At 32.7% G+C, this 22,312-nt stretch overlaps 4 protein-coding genes across 14 annotated transcripts in view; 2 read left to right on the forward strand and 2 right to left on the reverse strand.

The window, feature by feature from the left end:
* Positions 1 to 162, forward strand: part of LOC105683881 (protein muscleblind) — a 116,120-nt gene extending 115,958 nt beyond the window's left edge. For all 9 annotated transcript variants that reach the window (XM_048652500.1, XM_020851117.3, XM_048652502.1 and 6 more), the window contains one exon: positions 21 to 162. The gene's annotated coding sequence lies outside the window, so the exon portion shown is untranslated. The remainder of the gene's footprint in view (positions 1 to 20) is intronic.
* Positions 163 to 10,012: 9,850 nt separating this feature from the next.
* On the reverse strand, positions 10,013 to 13,427 carry LOC105691336 (mpv17-like protein 2). 3 transcript variants are annotated; one of them, XM_012409741.3, is made up of 6 exons: positions 13,228 to 13,427; positions 11,949 to 12,129; positions 11,506 to 11,714; positions 10,605 to 10,717; positions 10,436 to 10,506; positions 10,013 to 10,338 (listed from the first exon to the last, which is right to left on the reverse strand). In XM_012409741.3, the coding sequence occupies exons 2-6, from the start codon at positions 12,081 to 12,083 to the stop codon at positions 10,156 to 10,158; spliced, it is 711 nt and encodes a 236-aa protein (XP_012265164.2). In that variant the 5' UTR covers positions 12,084 to 12,129; positions 13,228 to 13,427; the 3' UTR covers positions 10,013 to 10,155. The 3 variants fall into 3 exon arrangements, with proteins under 3 accessions (XP_012265164.2, XP_048508463.1, XP_012265163.2); XM_048652506.1 differs by having other exon boundaries at positions 13,214 to 13,427; XM_012409740.3 differs by lacking the exon at positions 13,228 to 13,427 and adding an exon at positions 12,577 to 13,201.
* A 107-nt stretch (positions 13,428 to 13,534) lies between these two features.
* On the reverse strand, positions 13,535 to 15,073 carry LOC105691401 (N-acetyltransferase 9-like protein). The gene is made up of 6 exons (XM_012409851.3): positions 14,870 to 15,073; positions 14,447 to 14,556; positions 14,299 to 14,355; positions 14,077 to 14,217; positions 13,903 to 13,997; positions 13,535 to 13,815 (listed from the first exon to the last, which is right to left on the reverse strand). Exons 1-6 carry the CDS (start codon positions 14,944 to 14,946, stop codon positions 13,699 to 13,701), a joined length of 597 nt encoding a protein of 198 aa, XP_012265274.2. The 5' UTR covers positions 14,947 to 15,073; the 3' UTR covers positions 13,535 to 13,698.
* On the forward strand, positions 14,907 to 22,145 carry LOC105691400 (ecto-NOX disulfide-thiol exchanger 2). Its single transcript, XM_012409849.3, has 10 exons — positions 14,907 to 15,285; positions 15,398 to 15,683; positions 15,761 to 16,347; positions 16,421 to 16,638; positions 16,733 to 16,927; positions 17,003 to 17,186; positions 18,751 to 18,857; positions 20,374 to 20,568; positions 20,651 to 20,960; positions 21,043 to 22,145. Exons 1-10 carry the CDS (start codon positions 15,237 to 15,239, stop codon positions 21,258 to 21,260), a joined length of 2,349 nt encoding a protein of 782 aa, XP_012265272.1. The 5' UTR covers positions 14,907 to 15,236; the 3' UTR covers positions 21,261 to 22,145.
* Positions 22,146 to 22,312: the final 167 nt, after the last annotated feature.

The raw sequence follows: 22,312 nt of genomic DNA on the forward strand, positions 1-22,312 counted from the left end.
ATCACCGTTGTTTTTCTCAGGAAGCGTGGAGGTGATCGAGAACCGAGTGACGGTGTGCAGAGACGCTGCAAAGGGTGCCTGCGTTCGTCCCCAGTGTAAATACTACCACATACCCGTATCTCTGCCACCCGCGCCGCTCATGGCCCTCACCGCATCCGTTCCAACGCCTACCGCCACAACCGCCACCACAACCAGCACAACCCCATAGTAAATCTGATAGAGTCTCTCATATTATAATATAATAACGTAAAGTAACTATACAGATCTAAAATGAAGGAGGAAAGAGAAACTTATGAAAAAGAAATCAAGGCAAACAATTACCACGTCGAATCGTTAATTTTAGTTACTACTTACATATAAAACGGATACAAAATCGTGGGTGATATGATAATCTTACCTTGTTAGAAGATGTGAAATTGACGGAAAAGATGAAATAAAAGAAAAAATTTAATTTATGTTCGAGGCAAAAAACATGACAAGAACGCGCCGCAAGGTAGCACTTACCCGAGTACATGAGCCAAAAAAAAAAAACGTAATTCAACAAAAGGATACATTAATTGAAATTGATTTTCAATCTTTATAATTTATTTAGGATTAGGAAATAATTAGGAACAGAAAAAGAAAACGAGAAAAATAACTCTTATGTATCAACGAATTGAAACGGGGTGACTGCACGAAAGCGCAGTTCACCGAGTAAAAGCTAATCGAATAGAAAAAATGTTGGCACTGTTGGAAACCCCCTTCTTGAAAAATAACAGTAGTAATTACAATTACAGAAAAGGAGGCAAAAAAAAAGAAGAACAAAAAGCGTTCAAAAACGTGCAAAACCTTTCTTTCCATCCTCCTTTCTCCCTGCCAGCTGAGTCCCAGAAATGTAATTAATAAAACTGGTGCTATCTCGTTTACATTTTACTTATAATTATTATTATGGTGAATATCATGTTATAATAAATATTACGAAGTATGTTCAGTTAGAAAAAAGACGAAAATAAAAAAGAAGAAAAATGAAAAGAGCGAAAGAACAAGGAACCTCGACCTCCTATGAAAAAAAATAAAATAAAATATATACAAAATATATGTAAGATACATATTTTCATTTGAAATTCTGTAGTTAATGGATAGAATTTTATTTGGGTAAAACAAAACGAAAAAAAGTAACTAAAATAATAATTACTATAATGGTAATATTAGTAATAACGTTTTCTGGGTCTGAAATACATTAAAATATGATATTCTATACAGTTTATCTTATACATGAGGACCCGATTATATTTTCTAATTATCAGTTCGATACATATATAGTTATATGGAAAGAGAAAAAAAAAACGAAAACAGAAAAAAAAACAAACGATATATATATAGAATATATGTATGAATATTATTAACTATATATTATAGAATTACAAAGTTAAACTAGTGAGAGAGCGAGAAAAAACAAAGAAAAAGAAAACATTAATATTTGACAAGAATATCAAATGAACGGACGTGAATAGAAAAACACACGAAAAAGAATGAGAATACAAAACAACAATTAAATTGAACTAGAAATTAACGAGTGACAAACGATATATCTCATGAATATAATTCATACATAGGAATTATTAACTTTGATTACCTACTAGTTTGAATATTACGGACGAGAATAGATTAATTCGGTGCGGGCTGGGGGACTCCGATCTAATCTAATGAAATACATAAAATAACCGCATATAGGTATTATGTATTTCAACGATGCATAAACAAAAATTAAAAGGAGATTATTTGGCAACTGAAATTATCATTATAATTACAAGAAATGAAATTTAGCGTAGATTAAAAAAATAAAAATGAAGAAAGAAAAAATTCGTGATGAACTAAATTTTAGCGTGTAAAAAAAAAGAGAAAAATTATATGATTACATGTGTGCGAAGAAAATCAACTAATGTGCGGCCATTATTATTTTTTTTAATTATTCAATTTATTTTTATTATTGATACTTGTTCCTAAAACAAATTAATCCAAGTATTACAGTCTTCTGTGTATCTACATGTGTATGTTAAGTTAAGAGGCACGTATATAATATTGAATATTAAATAACAGGTTTTTATTTTTATTATTATTATTCTTATTAATATTATTATTATGATTGTTACTACTCTTAGTTTTATATATTATAGTATTATAATTCCGTATTACTTCTTTTTGTTTGCAATTTTTTTCTAATTGTATCAGCCCCGACTTGAAGGTACTGTACTTTTGAACTAGTCATTTAACTCTGTATACTATACACACATATTATAGTATTAACTTGGGGTCCTCCTAAAAAAGGCCCAAATTAGTAGGCACCGTTCTTTTTTCAATTATTATTTGAACCATAAAACATAAACTACAATAAAATAATTGAAATGAAAAAGTAAAACAAAACTATTCATATATATATATATATATAAAAATTGATCAAATAAAAAAAGTAAAAAAAGTGAAGCAAAAAAAAAATAAATTAAAATATAAAATATAATATCCATAATATTATGATATTATCATGGGTATGCTTACATACACAATGATCGTATGTAAATTAATGCATGACGAATGCGTTATAAATATACAAGATTAAAAAAATAAACGAAACAAAAACAGATATAAGAAAAAAGGAGCGTGACTAATATTAGTAAGAATAATAGTCATAATAATAATAACAATGATAATGATAATTACAATAAGAATGAATAAATTATTATCAAAGTAAGTAAATGTTCCTGTACAGCATTTAAGAATCAAATGACACTATTTAAACCTCAAAAAATTTGAATAAAAGACCTTTGGTATTAGTAGGGAAAGATCGAGGTAGGCGTATAGATTGTAATATATATACGCTGAAAGTTATTTATGTAAATATATACCTTCATATATATATACATATAATTACATTATATAACTAAAATACTTGAAACGAAAAAAGAATTTCAGAGAACGAAATTGAGGGGTTGAAAAACCGAGAAGAACAAGAAGAGTAACCATAAATATCACGTAATGAACTAGAAGTTCATGATTTTATTGTGATTACTTGATAATTGATGAACAATCGTGAGAAAGCGAAAAAAAGAAAACGAAACAAGTTAAAAAAATTGCAGCTAGAGAAGAATTGTGCGTTTTCATGAATCGAGAGCAACAACTATCATACCTATAATTATATTTGAAAATGGGGGTAGCGAAATAAGTAATGGGAAAAAAAATTGATTGTTTGAGAGAAGTAATAATTAACAACAACCCGAATACAAAACGCATCGTCAGGCGTTCTTCATAGCAATCGTGAAATTAAAAAAAAAAATAATATAAAACCGTAATTATCACCGCATGACTATTCCGTTATTCGGTATCGAATTTTATTTTTGTATACATACAATATTTAGATAGATATTCAACATACCCGAATAGTTAAATATTATCATTTCCATTGTAATTATTATTATTATTATTACTAATAACGTCACATTAACGTATTATCAACAAATTAGTTATTTTTCAGATCATTTTTAGAAGTAAAACGAAAGAGGAGGAAAAAAAGCAGCTATTTAACGTTACCTCATCTTTGATATTTATCATTTTTAATTATTTCATATTTTTCGATAGTATTAACACTGACAAATTCGAATGAACAAATTGAAGGAAAAATAACTGTATAAGATTTAAATTGTCATAATCGTAGCTATGATGTACAGGTATAACACTATATGATGTAATAGTGATAAACATAATAATAATAACAATGTAATAATAATGATGATAATAACAATAATACTCTTTGTAATATGTATGATAAAATAAATCTAATTATAAGGATGGTAATGGTACTTAGTAACGACGTGAATAAATCACAAGAAATTACATACATACAGATTCAGAACACGTAATAATCAGATATAAAAATATTGCATACGTATATATTATATTATGTCCCTCCCTTCGATACGAAGTAGTGTTTAATAACAATAAAATATTAAAAATAAAATTATTACACGACAAAATTAAGAAATGATTAATAAACTATGAAATAACTAGATACCAACAACAACAGCAACAAAAATTAGACAGAGAAAAGAAAAAGATGAGGGGAAAAAACGAAGAATATCAAGAGAAATGTTGAAAACAAAAAAACGCACTATATAAATAAACGCAGACAAATTTAGATACCTACCATGATAAGTATCATAGATATACTATGACAACTGATTGATGACGAGATGAGGAAATATCAAGAAAAGGAAAGAAGCTGAACATAAAATAAGTGAAACAATTATTTTATACATATACCCATGGGAACGAATACGTATGAAAACAAAATTAAAATAAAAAAAAGACCAGTTAACAAAATGGATGACGATGAGCTTCCTAACTTTAGTCAGGGGATTTTAGCAGCTGTATCAAGTTTATGTAATGCAAACCGATTATCTATGTCTATTTTTTATCTATAGCACTCGTAGTATGTACTCAGCTGCTTTTGCGCTACGCGACCCGCTCCCCCGCTCCCTTCCCAAGCAAAGAACGAACAAGAAAACGAAAACTGGATATGTGGCTTTCGATTAATCTAATTACGTTCAAATTATTATTGAATGTAATTAAAATTCAGTTAAGGTTTTCTGTTCGAAAACAATATGAAGTAATAAAGAAACAAAAAAAAAGACAGTAAGATTAATGTGAGAATTGAACAATCGAATAACAAAGAACAACAATTTAAAGCCGTCCCATATTTTGTATAGGCTTTAGAGAAAAAAAAAAAAAAAAAAACTAAATGGATGAATAAATACACAAATAAAATAGCGTGAAAATAAGAAAAAAATAGAAAAACGAAAAAGAATAACTTTAAGTTATTACCAAAAAGGAATGCATAAAATAATCTTGATTAAACGATAATGAATAATTCAATTGAAATACTAATTAATGATAATGATGATATCTCTCAATATTTATACTCATACTTATCTTACATAATACTATTCATATTATTATGATCCACGTGTAGCTTTCGATGTTGTCTTGATCATTTCAATTAGATTATGACTATGCAATTTATTCGAGATCAAAGATAGGAGAAACAAAATAATGACAATTATAAAGGCAAGTAGTAAACTAAAGGTAGAAAAAAAAGAATCGTACCTAATCGCCATTAGTTGCAATATTTTATGACGTATATAAAAATAGTTATAGATATAGGGTATAGTTGCCTAGCTTCGTATTATAGGCCTATAACAAATCAAAAATGATAACCTTAATCGTAAATATTATCTACTAGACTAACGTTCTATCTGATAAATTATTATATTAGAATACATGAGAGGGCAAGTACAACTCCACATAGAAATTCGATGTTTAGGCATTAATATACGCTCAGACGTGTAGGTTTATGCCATACGCAGTCGTATAATAGAAAACTACTGATAATTTTCATAGCAACCATGTTTTCTTTTATTTTGCTGCTTGGCTGTGCTCGTCTTTGCAAAAAGCTTATGATTCAGCTATCCAAATTCCCTACTAATGGTTACAATCTGATGCGTAATGGGATAAAAGAATTCAACAGATTTGTTACATGAAGAACATTACCATATTCCTGATATTTAATATTTGTGTCGATAAACTCAACAAGTGAATGGTCACTCATTGTATTTTTTTTTTTATACTATTGCACTCAATTTTTGATTTTTTTCAGTTGTTCGTAGCATTTTTTTCCATCTCTTCATTTTTTTCTCATTTTTTCATACCGTTTACTGAAAATGTTACATGCATGTATGTTATTTTCAAGGATGATTTTCATCAAAAATATCCTAACATAAAACTTGACAAGAGCACGCAGATCTAGTGAGAAAAGAAAAGTACAGAAAATACCCAATCGACGCTCCAAACTCAATAAACTTACGCCACAATAAATTGATCTTACAAATCATACGGTACTTAAATAAAAATGAGAAATGAAAAATGAAAAATGAAAGATTATTGATTAAACAAATAAAATAATTATAATAACCAGAAACACATAAAGTCAGACGTTCACCTCGATCTTTTTCATTCAAAAATTTCGGATCTCGTACATACACCTAGTATATTGTCGTAGCCTATGTAATAATGATATTATTAATTGGATAATAGTAATAATATTAATAATAATATACATTGATATAATTCGTATATACATAAATATTAATATACTATTATACAGTTAACAAGTATATTATTATAAATATAAATATATATATATATTTTTTTTGCGGTGCAAAGTAGTTTTAACGTTATAACTAAAATATTCATTAGGTTTGTCGTACCACAATAATGTAAACTTTTCATTGACAGCAAAGAAAAACAAGGAAATGACTAACAATAAGTAATAATTACAATATTTTAGTGATCGCGTTTTCAATATTCTTATATTGTTCTTGATACTTTATTTGCTTTCATTTTTGTCACATCTACATTTAAATAATTCACTAAAATCAAATTCTAGTTACAACGTCACAGCTACTTACAACAAATTCACCGACAGTTTGTGATATATTTAGTAAAAAGATAAATTTTAAATAAAGAAAAAAAAAAGCAAAATGTGTGAAAAATAAAATAATACTTACTAAGAGAGCGATGAAGGTAAAAATTAGAGAAAAATGGAATGGAAGAACAACATAAAGTACTGACAATGATACGGTATATCAGCGACAAATGATACTGAAGAATCGGAAAAGAAATAGTTAGAAGCACTACACCTACGATGACAAAATTAAGACTAGAAAGAAGCTAGAATTTTTGTCATTTACATTTGAGAAAAAAGCGCCTAGCGGTTCCATATACATAATATAAATAAAGTACAGATACATCATATAAATATAGATAGCGTCACAAAACCCGAATCTTTATGTAAGGTACAGGTTTATACATAAATAATTATAATACTATTAATAATAATAATCATAGTAATAATAATATTATTAATAATAACATTACGAGTATAATTCAATATACTGACATTTTTCCAATACATAAGTAATAATTATTATTATTATTATATACCAACTTATACCATCTGTCTTCTTTCGTTCATCAGAGACAGAGACTATTAATTGATTGAATATTTCTAACCAGCTACGAATTGCAGAAGAACAATTAAATAAATGAATTCGAAAAATCTCAGGATATATTAATAACAATGATGATAATTGGTGATGAGCAAGTTCATTGTGATTTAATTGTTTTATTTATCTTATAAACACTATTCCTGGTTATTTAAAATTCATCCGGTACAAAGATTTTTTTTTTGATGTAGAAAAAGAAATTGCATCAATGAGAGCATATAGCTATGATTTTTTTTTATTCATGTCTCATGCGTCAAGTTAATATATTTGGCGTTAATTAATAATTATATCGTTTGTGTGCTATGACGAATATTCATCGTCCTGATTGATAGGGAATTAGTAAAATTATCATTATTGTTATGACCCATGAAATAATTACAAAATTTCGACAAAGAGAAATCAACTTTACTCGGCTCTAATTAAATAAATTAATAAATTAATAATTGAAACGAATTTTTCTAACGATTTAAAATACATCATATATAATTCAAGTCGAATAATAATCTCATACACTTGCACGACTGCATTTTCGTATTATTATTATTATTATTATTTGTTATATTTTATTTTTTCCTTTGAACTAACAATAAAAAGGATTTTGACGACATAATACACCAGGGAATATAACATCATGATGATGACTGTGTTTTTAATAAACAAAAAAAAAAAAAAAAAAATAAGAGAATAAATACAAATTGCAAAAAGATTCGTTATCAACTTATTCATTCGAACATCCAAATATTGATTTTGATGAAAAAAAAAAGTTTTCGCTGCTAAATTTATTTTATTAACACACCATTATATGTATCTTACGACATTTCGTTTATTTTTTCATTACCTAATCATTTGATTTACATACTACATTATTAATATAAATATAATACATACAATTATTGATGCGTGGAATAAGGAAAAAAAAAGAAGATTTATAAGAATATTAAATTCATGCTTTTGTAACATATTATGTATATTTCATCGATCTGCAGCGTTCGGAATTTAAATGCAGCGGAGACAGAGGATGAAGGATAAGAGATTAAACGAAAGAGTAATAAAGGTGAATTAGGATCGTGGGATTATTTTTTTAAAAGAAAACCAGGTAAAAATAATAATAATAAATAACAATATAAATAATAATAATAATCATTGTCATCGTCATCATTTCATCATCATAATCATCACAATGATTATAATAATCATGATATATTAATAATAATAATAACAACAGAATTAGATAATCAACTGATAATAATAAAAATAGTGACTATACAAAGTTATATGAGTAAATTACAATTACAACCGAATATTGTAAATCCAATACCTGTGAACAATTTTCAAATTAGATTCTGTAAAGTTTACATAAATTGTAATAGCAAGGAAAAAAAGGGAAAAACTAAATGACAAAATCAAATTTCATTTTTACTCACTGGTATAAGCGTAATACATTCATTCAATTTTTTTTCTTGTGCTAATTTCATTTAAGTTCACTACGAGACATAGGTTGTATTTTTTACTGTGTTTTATCAGTATTTTTATTATTGTTACTTTTATTATCATTATATTAATAATAAAATTTCTTTCCTAATTATCAAGTAATTTGTATAGGTATAATAATGAAAGATATGTGTGAAAATTACAACAAAAAAGAGGGAGACTTTGAAGAGGGAAACCGATGAAGAAGAAAAGAAAAATAATTGAGTTATCAGGTGTTATTTGTAATAATTATTTACTGCGTTGGACGTATATAATTAGTAACGAATATAGGAAACAAAAAAATGAACGAAGCAGAATGGACGATGGATAAAAAAAAGAAAACGAAAAGGAACAGAGAATAGAAAATAACATTGTGATGATCGCATTTGATCAAATAATATTATTAAATAATATTAATGATGAATGATATTATAATATTATTATTATAAATGATAAATAAAAAGTGGCCCACTGGTTGTGGCCGTAAATTTTCTGAGTACACTATGGATAATAAACATTATGTAAAATTGATACAGCTTTTGTGTTCTTCATTTCCCCCAATTTCAGATGCGGAGTAGTTTTTTACCTCAGATCAGGTAATTGATTTCCTTTGCCCTTCTTTCACGTCTTGACGGTGTGAGGGGTCACTTTCCTGGTAAGGCATTCGTCTTTGTACCCAGATACCGAATTGGCGGTCACAGCTATGACCGAAGGAATACAAAAAACTAATGAAGAGAAAAATGCTTTCAGAGCGTCAGTCCAGGCATGGTGAAAACAAAATTTGGTGTTGCAGCCGGGTAATACGATCCCCAGCTAATTGAGTCGGTAAAGTCCATGCCAATATTGCAAGCACAGGACATCGCGTTGGGAACCCCTACCCATGTCCAGGTGGGAGAGAACGACCGAGCTTTGATTATTATTTCTTCGATCTTGTCTCGGAATTTTTCAAAGCCGAGTGTGTTGATTTTAAATTTCTAACTTTTTCCAGGTCTACGAAATGATTATCAGCCAGTTAGAGAAACGTTGTAGCTCTATAGATTCATCAGAAACGTACGTGAATCTAATCATGTATTTTTCTCAAGCAAAGATTAATAATTAAAATTTTTTATCACATTTTGCAAAAATAAATAATCTCCATGACTATCCCTCTTCAAATTTATATATCTAATCCAGTTACCAACTACAGTAAGACGTTCTACGCTCTATTGGACATCACTTTGAATAAAAAACTGGTGACTGAAAAATATCTTTTTTAGTGATTTGATCAACTGCAGCACGCCCAGATTTTGGTCAATAGATAGTGAAGTCAAGCATGATTTGAGATTCTTTCCATTCACGTTAGGAACTTCCTCGCGAAGATGACTGACTTTCAAACCATCGAAACAGCCCTTAAATAATATTTTCCTATTTGAATTTTTTGTGGTAAAAAAATGTAATTATGTTGAGCATTGGTTTTAAAGACTTTTTCTAATTGTTATCAATAATTGAAATATTACAACTTAGAAATATTGTTGGTAATTAGCCAATTTCAGTAACGCATGACATCGGCGAAAACCAGTAAAAATGTTTTTGAGGTCTAGGTAAATTTTTTTTATTCCCCTATTTCACCGTTCACACATTCTCCTTTTGTATTGTTCGTTTGTGGTTGGCGTTTCACGTAGCAAAGAATATTAACCCAACAGAAGGCTGCGACTCCGACGTAGAGCACTCGAAAAGCAGGAGGAACGATGATGAAGTTCAAAGTTTGTACAGGAATCCAATAAATGCAGGCAATCTTCAAACAAATTATAAAATACATGTCAACCGTTTGATTTCTGAAGGTAAACTGGTTGTTATTTTATTATCACATCGGTTAAAGGATTCATCATTACCCCGAAAGCGGCGAAAAATTTTGCTTTACACTCCGCCAAGATGTCTGATTTTCCTTCCATAAGGTTCATGCCTGCAACAGGAGTTTTCTTCTCAAACTTGCCGATTTTTAAATTATTCCTCAATTAATCGAATCCATCGTAATAATGTATAACCATAGGTATAACTAACTAATGAAAAAGAAGGCGAGCAATGCTGGCGTCAAGACAAATTGGTCTACTAGAAGTTTCTTGAAAACAATTTTCTTGGAAGTACCACTGTAGACAGCGTCCAGCCACCGGTACCTTTAGACAAATTAAATTATTTAAGATTTATAAAATAGTTTGACGATGTAAAAGTTTTTTTTTTTTTTTTTCTGTTAGCGCAGTAGTATATTACGTGATAATAAATATTAGAATTAAATCCAATGAATGTGATATAATCTTTTGAAGTTTGTAGCATTCACATTGGTGCTGATCCTGAAAAAGTGCGTATAATAATAAATCACAAGAGCGATTGGAGTCCAGGCAAAATGAAGCGAGTTCGATAAAATTGTCAAATAATTAAGGTACGGGGTATTCCTCAAACTATCGCTCAAATCAAACTAATACCATACGAATCAATGACATATCTCTATAAAAAAATCCAATTAGCGGCATCTTTCAAAAATCTCAGACTGGAAGTCATTGTAAGGATTGGACCACTTGAGCTACGACAATTTGTTGATAATAATTGAATATACCTTGTATCCAAATTAGCAGCATGAATGTTCATATATGTATCCTATGACTATTCATCCCACAGAAAATTAATTAATATAGTTGATCGACTATGAAACTTAATGTAGAGGTGCAGAAAATATCGGAAAACGAATTAGGTATACGTGTATAGTACGATTATAGTAGGTCAGGATAATGTATCATAAATTTTCAAGCAGTGCTCATTGAGAAAGCCGTACATGTATACCGGGATACATTGGATAATGCAGCGAAAGAGAATGAAGGCAGTGAAATTAGATAATTTTTTTTATGAATCGAATTTAGGACGATGCATGTAAAATGATAAGCTGAATTAGGTATAGGCATATCTATACCATCCATGTAAGATTGGGCCTGCTAAAAGGCAGCCGTAGATTGCAAATCTTTTAAGTTGGGCCCAATTGTAATCTCCTGGTATCGTCGCTGCGTCCTGGTCGAGGCCCAATACCTTATTCAATTTCTGAACCGACGCAACAGGCCATGCGGTAGGCCCATCGGCAACGGCAATTATTGTCGGGGCATGATTTTGGTCAGGTGATTTGAACTGAATAAAGAAAATAGAAAAAGAAAAAAATATAACACAAAATTTTGCAAAAATTTTTTTCATTGTTTCTTGCGACGGAAATTGAGTCGACTATTGAACAAACACCTTTTCTCAGATTTGCGATGCATAAATTATACTATAATAAATATAATTAGACGTAAATGCTAACAATTTTCATAGTGGAAAACATAAATTACAAGACGAATAGTTGAAATTCATAAAAATATAGTTCACCGTGTGATTTTTTGTCCAAGTCTGCTGAACAAATTCTGCCGATGTGTAGAGAGACCCGTAGACAATAGCATTAAAAAACAAGGGTCTTCTACGAGGAAGAGTCCCAAGATGGGCAACTCTTGAAGAAATGCCCATGATTTTATATTCTGTCCCAAATGCAAGGACTGATCGCTGAGAGATCCTGGAAAAGCCATTGCAATTATTAAATTACGTAAATTTCACACTTTTTTAAGCTGCGGATTTTGAGGGAGTTTTGAGAAATGGAAAATGAAAAGCATCATGACGAAATGAAACACATTGAAGATTGTAGTTGACAAACGTAGGGTGCTTTTATATTAGTATCTGTAAATACCGCAATGCGGCTTTTGTATTTTGCAATTACAAAGCCAGTTGGTTACACCAGATATGGATATAATATTTAATATACATAGGATGTCAGAAAAACATGATTGTGCTATAGATATAGGTACTTTCATTTTATTTTATTTAGCAGAACGGGTATTTCTTTACTTTTTTTTAAGATAGTTTAGATTAAAAATTATCCACAGGTTTGTGAATGAAATATTGTATACTTTTAGTCTCTAAACGTAAAATCTAAATTTTTCGAAAAAATCAATTGTAAACTCACCAGATGAAAAGATAAATTGAGCAATGTACGATCTCCTGGTTGACTAACTATCATTAAATTCACTTTACATTTCGTTGTTGAATCTTTCTATTCGACCAAATATTATTATAGAACCGTTGATGAATAAATTTTCACAGCATAGCGTACACGACATTTTCGATTTAGGTTCCCACATGTATACAAGATATAATTTCAAATATATTTGCTAGTTCCCTCCGTTCATCCTTCACGCCCCTGTGGACGTTCGCCTGCACGCTGTCGCTCTGGTATTGACCGAGCAGGAGCAGCTTCTCGAGCAGCTCAAACTCACCAAATAGAGCTTATTGCTCCAATGCGCTTTGCAATGTGCGCCAAGAAAAAAATCAGTAACAATTATATCATATTTTTTACCCCTAATGGCACTGCGGCTGTTCATAATAATTAGCTTCCACTGGATAGGTGTAAGGGTGAACATTTGGTATTTTTTTTTTTTTTTTTACCACTCAATGAATAACATAAATTTAATCGCAAAGGTCACACATTCGGAACAGATTTGTATGAAAACGATCGTCACAATGCATAGTACGGAATAGTATTATGGAATTGTCTCGATTCTATAACAATTAGCTTTACACCCAACAATTATTAGCTTACTTACTACATTCACGTTACCTTATTTACGTCGTTACACAGTTCTTTTTGAACCTGTGTTTATTTGATTTTTCACGAAAAATTGCGATTCATTTTCGAATCTATTTGCACACACTACGTGCAGTTTCTAGTCACAATTTGACCACTGAATTTGACTTTATATTCTGTTATGAGTACAAACTGTTCGATAGGAGCAAAATAGCTGATTACACGCTGGACCGACATTGATGTATCAAATGGAGGGAATGAGGAACTCAAGTTATTAAGCCACTTCGGTTCAATCACGACCAATAATATACTTAAAGTAGTCTGAAACCTTCAGCCATTATTTTGTGAGGGTGTTCTATGAGTTGTGTATTATTTATTATGCAAATATAACATGGTACAGATTTTGAGAAAAAATAGTTGCGAAACAAAAATTAAACAATTATGTTTGTAATTAGAATCAGGAAAATATGAAACCGATATTTTTTGTCATCAAGAAAAGGTACATCATTCATAATTTTCGTCCCGTATTGCATCTGCAGTTTCGGAAACCAGCCATTTTATCCAATCTTCTTCACAGTCCTTGGTGAAAGTGATTTCTTGAAATACCGAACTTCGTTCTACCTGCAATGTGCAATTATAAAGTTATGCACAATTTAGAGCTAACCGAATACAATAGAGAGTAAGTAGATGGGGAATACGAATTATTACCTCATGAAATTTTAATTTAGAAAACATTCTTAGGCTCTTTTCATTGTCCATCGAAATTTTTACCTGGTATTTGTTCACCTTTAATTTTTCGAACCCTGCACAGGAATCATTACAGAGTAGAAATTTATTGAAATACATTCGGTTGTGCAAATTTAATACCAATCTAGTATTTACCATAGCGTAGCATTAGTATCATAGCTTCCCAACCCATTCTTTTTTCTCTGGATTTCTCGTCTGCTATCATAATTTCGGCCTCAGCAGTACCCCTCTCATCCGAATTGTTAAAAAATAAATTCGTATCCCCAATCATAGCATCTAAATTTATGGAACCAATTGTACAGGAAAGCATTTAACTCCACCGTTTGTTTCAAGTACAAATGAAATAATTTGTCTTACCAATTTCACTATGCGTTTTATCATATCGACTTTTGTCTAGAATGATAAAGGTGCATTCTGGAATTAAGTGTAAACAAATTATTAACAACTGTTGAATGATAATTTTTGTTTAGGTATACTAATTCTTTATGACAAAATAAATTTATACTATCTTCATCCTCGAACCAACTCTTTTGCATAGCATATTCCTGCTCCAAAGTCAGCGGTTCGGACGCAGTAAAGTGTTGCAGTTCTGGGGACTTCATCCACTCATGGTATCTGAAATATTTTAATTTCTACTCATTGTCAGTGGTAGAAAGAATAGATGGGGCATTGATTTAGGTGTGCATCGCAGGAGTATGGAATTAACAAAAACGGAACAAGTGTTGGCCTAAGAAAGACCAACAGAAATTACTTAACTAATTGTAAGTGTAACACGAATGAATATTTGAAATTTTGGTGCGACAATGATAATCGATACACGGATTGCGATTGTTCAATGTCCAATGAAATGACCTTTAATGCGCCGGCGGGTTGCACTCCATGCGCATGAATGGAAATCTGTCTATCAAAGTATTTAATTTTTACTCACTTCTGAACATGTGTTGCTGTATACGGTACCAAAATAACATTCTTGCCAACAAGACGGGTCTTTTCGTTCACTTTCATTATTAAATGTAGCGCTTGCGCGTATGAACGATTAAATTTCAGCAAATAATAAACAAGGAGGTGTAATGATCTGCCATATTGGAATCGGTATTTCTGGAGTTGATTGTGTAGAGCACCGTGTGTGTAAGCCGTGTTTGCGTGGAGTGAGAGGGTTGCGGTTTACTTACTAGCTAGGAATGCGTTCAGTATCGACCCACGCGCCGTGCGATTAAGGTTTTCGTGTTAACTACCGATGTCGCATGGTAACAGAATAATTCTTGGCCGTAGTAGCAGTCAAAAGCCAGATTAATATGGCATATAATTTTCCGGGTATGCCATCCACACCAATGCCTCCTATGGGTAAGACTTAACCATATTTTACTGTTCGGTATGCTTAAAAAATATAGATAGAATCAATATGAAAAATATCACTGCAGCAGTTTGCCATGAATTTTTTTCATTCAATTTACAGGAATAGGACCAATGGGACCTCTAGGCCCAATGCCTGGCCCCCAAGGATTCATGGAATTGACCGCACAGACTGCGATGGGTCCAGGTTTCCCACCATTACCACCTCAGATATCTATTCCAGGGATGAATGATTCTCCTCTTGAGTTTAGTACAAACAAAAATCAACCTCCGATGGCCAGAGAGAGCACTGATGATGGTAATGATAGAAGAAGTGATAAAAGTGATAACAGAAGGGATAGAGATAGAGAAAGGGATCGAGAAAGAGAAAACCGGGATGGTGGACGCAGGTTTGAAAAATTTCATCAAACATTCATATGTATAATACGAAATACTTGCAAAGTTAGCCCGAATTCTTTATCATCAGGTTGAGAAGTGACCGTGGAGAGAGGAGGGAGCGCGAAAGAGATAGGCGAGATGATAGAAATGATAGAGATAGGCGAGATGAACGGCGAACTGAAGAAAGAAACAATTCAATTTCTAGTCACAATAGTTGCAATACTAATGGCAGTGAAAATCCTCCTTCAAATACCAGTACAAGCGGTACATCACACACTCCAAATATGGGTCCTCAAATGGATACTCCAACAGGAGTATGGGGTATGGGCGTAGGATATTCTATGATGGGGATGGGACCTATGGGTCCTATGGGTCCTATGATGAGTGAGATGGCTCTGGGACATCATATGGGCCATGGTTATGGACCAATGGGAATGGGAATGATGCCACATGATGGAGCGATGCTAGGGGCTCAGATGCTCGGTCCTGAGCAAATAATGACCGATGCTGCAGCACAGATAATGTCTGGAGCACTGCCACCTCCGCCAGCAGGACCTCAAGGAACGAAAGAAATAATTCATTGTAAGAGCTGCACATTATTTCCACCAAACCCAAATGCTCCACCTCCAACTACAAGAGAAAGACCTCCCGGTTGCAGGACCATTTTTGTAGGAGGTACGACTGTTTGGTAGAGTATTCTACATTTGTAAGACATTTGTGATGATGAAAGTGATAAAAATTGTAACAGGACTTCCGGAAAACATTACCGAGGCTGTTATTCAAGAAATATTCGAGCGTTGTGGTGAAATCACGACGTTGCGCCTATCGAAGAAGAACTTTTGCCATATCCGATTTGTCTTAGAGGCTAGTGTAGACGCAGCTATTTACCTGTCAGGGTACAGAGTCCGGCTTGGTTCTAGCGGAGATGCTGCTAATACCGGACGTCTTCATGTTGACTTTGCTCAGGTAGAAACCACATAGATTTTTGCTTGCATTGAAATCTGCCAAATTTTATCTTCTCATCTACTTCCAATTTCATTATAATGCTAACTTTGTGCAGGCAAGGGATGATCAGTATGAGTGGGAGTGCAGACAAAGACAGTTGCAGAGAGAGCAACGTCACAGAGAGAGGGTAGAAAAAGAAAGGCAAAGGCCACCTTCTAGTCCGCCACCTGTGGTCCACTACACAGATCACGAAGCATCTAACATATGTGAAAAAATTAAGCAAGATGACTCATTTATGAAAGCTGTACAGGTCAGTAATATTGATTATCATGTTGGTTCGGAAACAATGAAATTCTGTAACTAACTCCGAATACGACTGTTATAGGTGGTAGTAACTTGGTTGGAACGCGGTGACTGTGTGAAGCGCAACTCCAATACATTCTACTCAATGATTCAGTCGACTAATTCTCACGTCCGTCGGCTGCTCACGGAAAAGGCATCTTATGAGGAGGAACTCCATAAAGCCAAGGAATTAATGAAGGGCAAGATGCAAGGCCTGCTAATTCAATGTAAGTATGCTTATTGATTCATATATCATTACTCAACGAACGCAATGCGATTCCGAAGTTTCAATTTCCCTGGTAAGTGTCTGCCATTTATTGTTGGGACCATCGCCGCACCATAATTTAACGTACTTGATTTCCAGCAGACATAAATTGAAACTGAGATCGATGTTAGTAATCACCTTTGTTTAGTGACTTGAAATTATGCGAAAACTTTGTCAAATGCAATCGATAACGCTTCCAAAAATATTCGGTTTATACACAGGCGTTGTGATAGAAAATGTTAAATGACTGAAATTATTTATAAAACTTTTAAGGAAATATCAGAGTAGTTCAGAGAATAAGAAAACAGGGTGGTGGTGAATTCTGTGTTGATACATAAAGTAATTCCATAGCAAGCCAAAGAATAGGTTGAAATTCAATTATTCTTGACGGAAAATAATTGATGCGGCTTCAGAACTAGTCTAATGGTATTAATTGGCTTGCAATACTAAGAACGTCCTATGCAATCACCATTGCGATTATTAGCTTACAATTAGTTGTGACTCACTTTAACAGTTGAAGAACCTAGGAGATAATAAGGTGGGTGAAGACAATTTTTGATTCTAGTCTCCCTCTGCTCGTTCAAGATCAAATTTGCAGTTCTCCAGATATTGATTTTTTTTAAACCACATAGAATATTCAAGAATTGCATGCCTGGGGATTCCAAAAATTATATGGTGTTGGGCATTACGGTTTTTACACATCACCCAGTTTCAGACTGGCATTCATGTGATTAACAACCATAGTTATTACAATCCTATGTTATTGACATTCAAAACTGGTTTCCACGATTGTTTTCGAAGAAAATTACAGATTTTTACATACGCGGTTAAAGCGTATGTGCATAAAATATGAAGTAAATTATTGTGTTACATTATTCTGTGATCGCATAAATTATAGTCTGAAACTATCGTGAGTTTTCTATAGTTCATCAAGGCATACTGGATACTAGGGTGGACTTGAAAACTGTGTGAAGCAGAATATTCGAATTTATTAAACTGCTATTAAGTTATTTTTATCAAACTAGCAACGACACCGGTGACTTCTGTGATTATTCCATGGGCACTCATTGGACATCGCAGCACATTCAGAAATTAAAAGTGTTTTTATGTTGTAAAGTAGGCATAATTTTGAACCAACTACTCAGCAAAGCTCATAGGCAAAACTATAACTGATATACGATATTGGCTTTGCAAGATTTTTATTACGAATGGTCTTCATAAATATACTGAATTTCATCTTGCGAAATTATATTATCTCAATCATACAGTTTCCCGTCTCTTTTGCCAATGAGCTGTGTAGAGTAACTGAAAGGTCTAGGTAAAAGATTCACCTGTCGTGGAACGAAAAGAGGAAGGGTCCTGGAGAATCCCTCTGTTTCTTCGATCTTTGGATATACCTTTGTTAGAAAACTACAACTAAATGCATACAGTACAGTATAAAATCTCAGTTTCGAGTCAAGTAGGGTGTACAATAGAGGATTTGTTGTGTTCTTGTATGCGACATGCAACATCCGCATCATCAACAGTCAGTCAGATCGAACGTGTGTTCACGGCGGCGAGTCACAAGAAGGTCTGGGACCACTTCACCAAGGCTCAAAGGAAGAATATTGAGATGTGGAAGAAACAGTCTTCGGTATGTAAATACACTCACACTGACATACCTAGTGTCCCAAATAGTTTAACGTATTAACAATAAATAATCTAAAGGTTTGGCCTAGGCTCGGTGCTCAAATCTGAGAATTCATGGTATATAGCCTTCCAATGTTGTTAAATTGCATGACAATCAATACGATCACGATCTTCATCAATATTGTCGATCAAAAACTCTAAGAGAGTTGGAAGAGATCTATAGGTGTACTCTCATGACACGCATTAGTAAACACGAATCTGTTTCCTATTTGATTACATACAATTAAAAAACTTTCAAAATTCAATTACTTGCACATGTAGAAATTTGTCTCTGAAAAAAATTAACTTCAAATAGATCGCACTTTGAAATATTTGAATAAAGTAAACCATTTCATCGCCTCGGTCAAACTGGCTCATACAAAGGGACACTAGCTTTGACTACGGGAAAACTATTCACCAATTGAACTATACAATTTTGCATTGTGCGATGCAAATACCAATGCAATATTTAGCTTAAAAAAAAAAACCGAATACAGATAATGCGCAGGTAAGTGGAATTGAGAGAACACAAAAACTTGTGTTAACGACAACCAGACAGTCAGACACGTTTTCCACACGACATAATTTGTCTCTGGCAATACGCTAAGAAATGAGAAGGTAAAATATTTTAGCTCAGAGTCGGTCAGTCGCAGGATATCAGGCATAGAAGGTAATAATGATAAAGATCGAGCTCTGAAATCCATATGGAAAGATACAAGGATCATTCACTGATCAGAAGCCAAGTGACACGGATTACCAGTGAAATGAAAATTCGACACTGCTTTTTATTGACTAGTATGTTTATTTCTGTACTTCAGAAGCATTATAAGTAAAAGAATTACCAGCTAATTATATTCGTTGTCTAGGTAAGCACGGAGACTAATCACATAAAAATGAGTAGCACCTACATATGAGGCATACGGACTGTATGATTTAAAAAAAAAAAACTCAACACTTAATACTTTTAAATTAACGAGGTCAACTGAACAGCAATATTGAACCTCAAGTTGAACAGTTATCCTAGTTACATCAACCACTACTACCGCATTGAGAATATCATTTGGGTTCTGAAGTACAGAAAAGATTTATATCTATTTGCTTGATGCAAAGTACACCTCCCTTATTTGTCAAGTAAATGATGAATTTGCATATGATCCAGTAGTACATAGCAACATCGTACATGGCCAAACTGTGCATATAAAATTTCATAATCCATGTGTGAAGATAATCCTACAATAAGAAATGTCATGTACATATACAGCCAGGCCATGTATAAACGTGTTGCGTACCAATAAGTAGCCTTCTAGCGATGGAATATATATAATTATCACTATCCCATGTAGCCAACTGATCAAGTTCTCATTTTCAGTACAAATAATGTACTTTACCCAGCTACAGGGTGTGCATGCCAGTGATTGTACAAGTACCTCTTGAATCATGTAAATTTATGCACGTCCGAATTTCATGGAATTTCATCACAGGAAATAAAAGCAGTACAATTGGAAGATGCTTTGATGGAAGGTGAGGGCGAAATGGATGTTTCCGATTCGGAGGATGAGCCTCAGCGGAAAAAGACTCGCAGTCAATCCGAAACCAATGACGATGTCGAGGGGTTGCAGAATTTGAAAGAAGAAAATGATAGTTTACGATGTCAACTAGAGGCATATAAAAATGAGGTTTGTGTGATAGCAAGAGATAAATTATCGTGAATTATGAGACACCCGTGGCAATTATAAATTGTTTGATCTTTTATTATAGGTGGATCTTTTGAAATCCGAAACTAAAGCAGACCTTGACGCAAAGGACAAGCAAATGAAAATGTTGCAACAAACGCTAAAGGGAATGCAAGAACAGCTCATGCAGTCTAAGAAGCAACAGGTGCAAGATGATCAGAAAATAAAAGACTTGACTTTAAAATTGAATGCCACGAAAAAAGACGATCCTCCAGAAAGTGAAATAATTACATTGGACAAGGATGATGACGTTAATGAAGAACCCAGACCTCCCAAACCACCGATGCTACTTCCTGGCTGCGTACAAGTCAATCAAAAAGATGCCAAACTAATTGGTGAGAGTACTATATAATATATAACAGATCTTTGTATGACGTGTTATTTTACAGTTCTAATTTTTTTATCATATGTACGCAGGCTTAATAGCAACGTTTCTACATATTCATCCATTTGGCGCTAGTGTGGATTACGTATGGTCCTATTTACAAAAGATGGAACCTGGGCTTAGGCCAAATGAAGTTGAAACACTCATGCAACGATTTCCACAAGTTTTCAAGCAAGAATTATCTGGCATTGGTGCAAACATGGAAAGGCGCTGGCAGTTCTCCGGCTTTAACGTTTACCGTACACATTGAAATTCCCTGTAATGGCACTCGCGGTTGTTACATAAGAACGGTTTTTCTAGCTCACATGGCTGTGACAAGTACATTGGCTAGAAAACATCAATCTCCTATGAAAGCATTGAAAACTTGATATGCAACACTGTAAATACTACATATTAATATCTTCGTGAAAGTATGCAACAAACACAAGTTGGAAGTGAATCATGGTTTTTCTCCTTGAAAGTGTCATTATATCTTTAGTTTAAGTTAGTGACAGAATATCTGTCATAGAGAAACACAATCCAAATATTAGATGTGAACGGAACGTTTCCTATTTCTATTCGTAATACTTGTCTAGTTTCTATGCCCTGTAGTTTAACCCACCAGTCGCAGTCTGCTGTGATATGACAATGTCCGATCAGAGGTATAAAAGGCCAAAGTCTGTATGTTTGATCATAAGGATCTATGAATTGTTTAAGTCAATTAAATGATCTATCCTCTCGGTTTATAATCAAATGTGAGTAGAGTTTGTTGACGGAAAAGTAAGTATTAGTGTGAGGCTGATGATTGGAAAGAGATTAGATTGATTGAAGATCGCGATTGAAGGATTTAATAAATTCTGTCATTGTGCCATCATAGAGTAACATAATTGATTATTTATGTGTTACATTTATTGGGAACTGACCATGAAGATATTTGTACGATTTTAAACCAATCCATACCGGTATACGGAATATACGAATTCAAATGCACAGACCACAGAAGAGTCAGCTATCATTTTTGTCCAGTGATTTTCTAGGTGATATCTCGAGTCAGGAGAATAAAAATTTTCAGTGGCTAGACTTCTGATTTTGAAGTAATGCCGCTTTGCATACCTATGCTAAACATTAATAAAATAAATTGCATTATACATTCAAACGATGTTATAATTTAATGTACTTATTCATTCTGTAGGTGTATTTTTCCTGTAGAAATAATTTATCCATGGGAATATTTAACGACTTGGATAAGTGTAACATTTCATAAGTATTCTACACATTTTTAAATATTTACCCTCGATCAACGAATTCGGACTTGTCACTATT

Source organism: Athalia rosae, chromosome 3 (assembly GCF_917208135.1).
Source record: "Athalia rosae chromosome 3, iyAthRosa1.1, whole genome shotgun sequence".
NCBI classification, from domain to species: Eukaryota; Metazoa; Arthropoda; class Insecta; order Hymenoptera; family Athaliidae; genus Athalia; species Athalia rosae.

Bases quoted from the DNA above. Each gene is read 5' to 3' on its own strand.
- LOC105691400 (XM_012409849.3), top strand. From the start codon at position 15,237: ATGGCATATAATTTTCCGGGTATGCCATCCACACCAATGCCTCCTATG. The intron at 15,286-15,397 runs GTAAGACTTAAC...TTCAATTTACAG, and splicing joins CACACCAATGCCTCCTATGG to GAATAGGACCAATGGGACCT. The intron at 18,858-20,373 runs GTATGTAAATAC...ATTTCATCACAG, and splicing joins TGTGGAAGAAACAGTCTTCG to GAAATAAAAGCAGTACAATT.
- LOC105691336 (XM_012409741.3), bottom strand. From the start codon at position 12,083: ATGGGCATTTCTTCAAGAGTTGCCCATCTTGGGACTCTTCCTCGTAGA. The intron at 11,715-11,948 runs GTGAACTATATT...TTCTTTATTCAG, and splicing joins CTTGGACAAAAAATCACACG to TTCAAATCACCTGACCAAAA. The intron at 10,339-10,435 runs GTAATGATGAAT...ATTTGTTTGAAG, and splicing joins AATTTTTCGCCGCTTTCGGG to ATTGCCTGCATTTATTGGAT.
- LOC105691401 (XM_012409851.3), bottom strand. From the start codon at position 14,946: ATGAAAGTGAACGAAAAGACCCGTCTTGTTGGCAAGAATGTTATTTTG. The intron at 14,356-14,446 runs GTATAAATTTAT...ACTTAATTCCAG, and splicing joins TTGGTTCGAGGATGAAGATA to AATGCACCTTTATCATTCTA. The intron at 14,218-14,298 runs GTAAGACAAATT...CCATAAATTTAG, and splicing joins TAAAACGCATAGTGAAATTG to ATGCTATGATTGGGGATACG.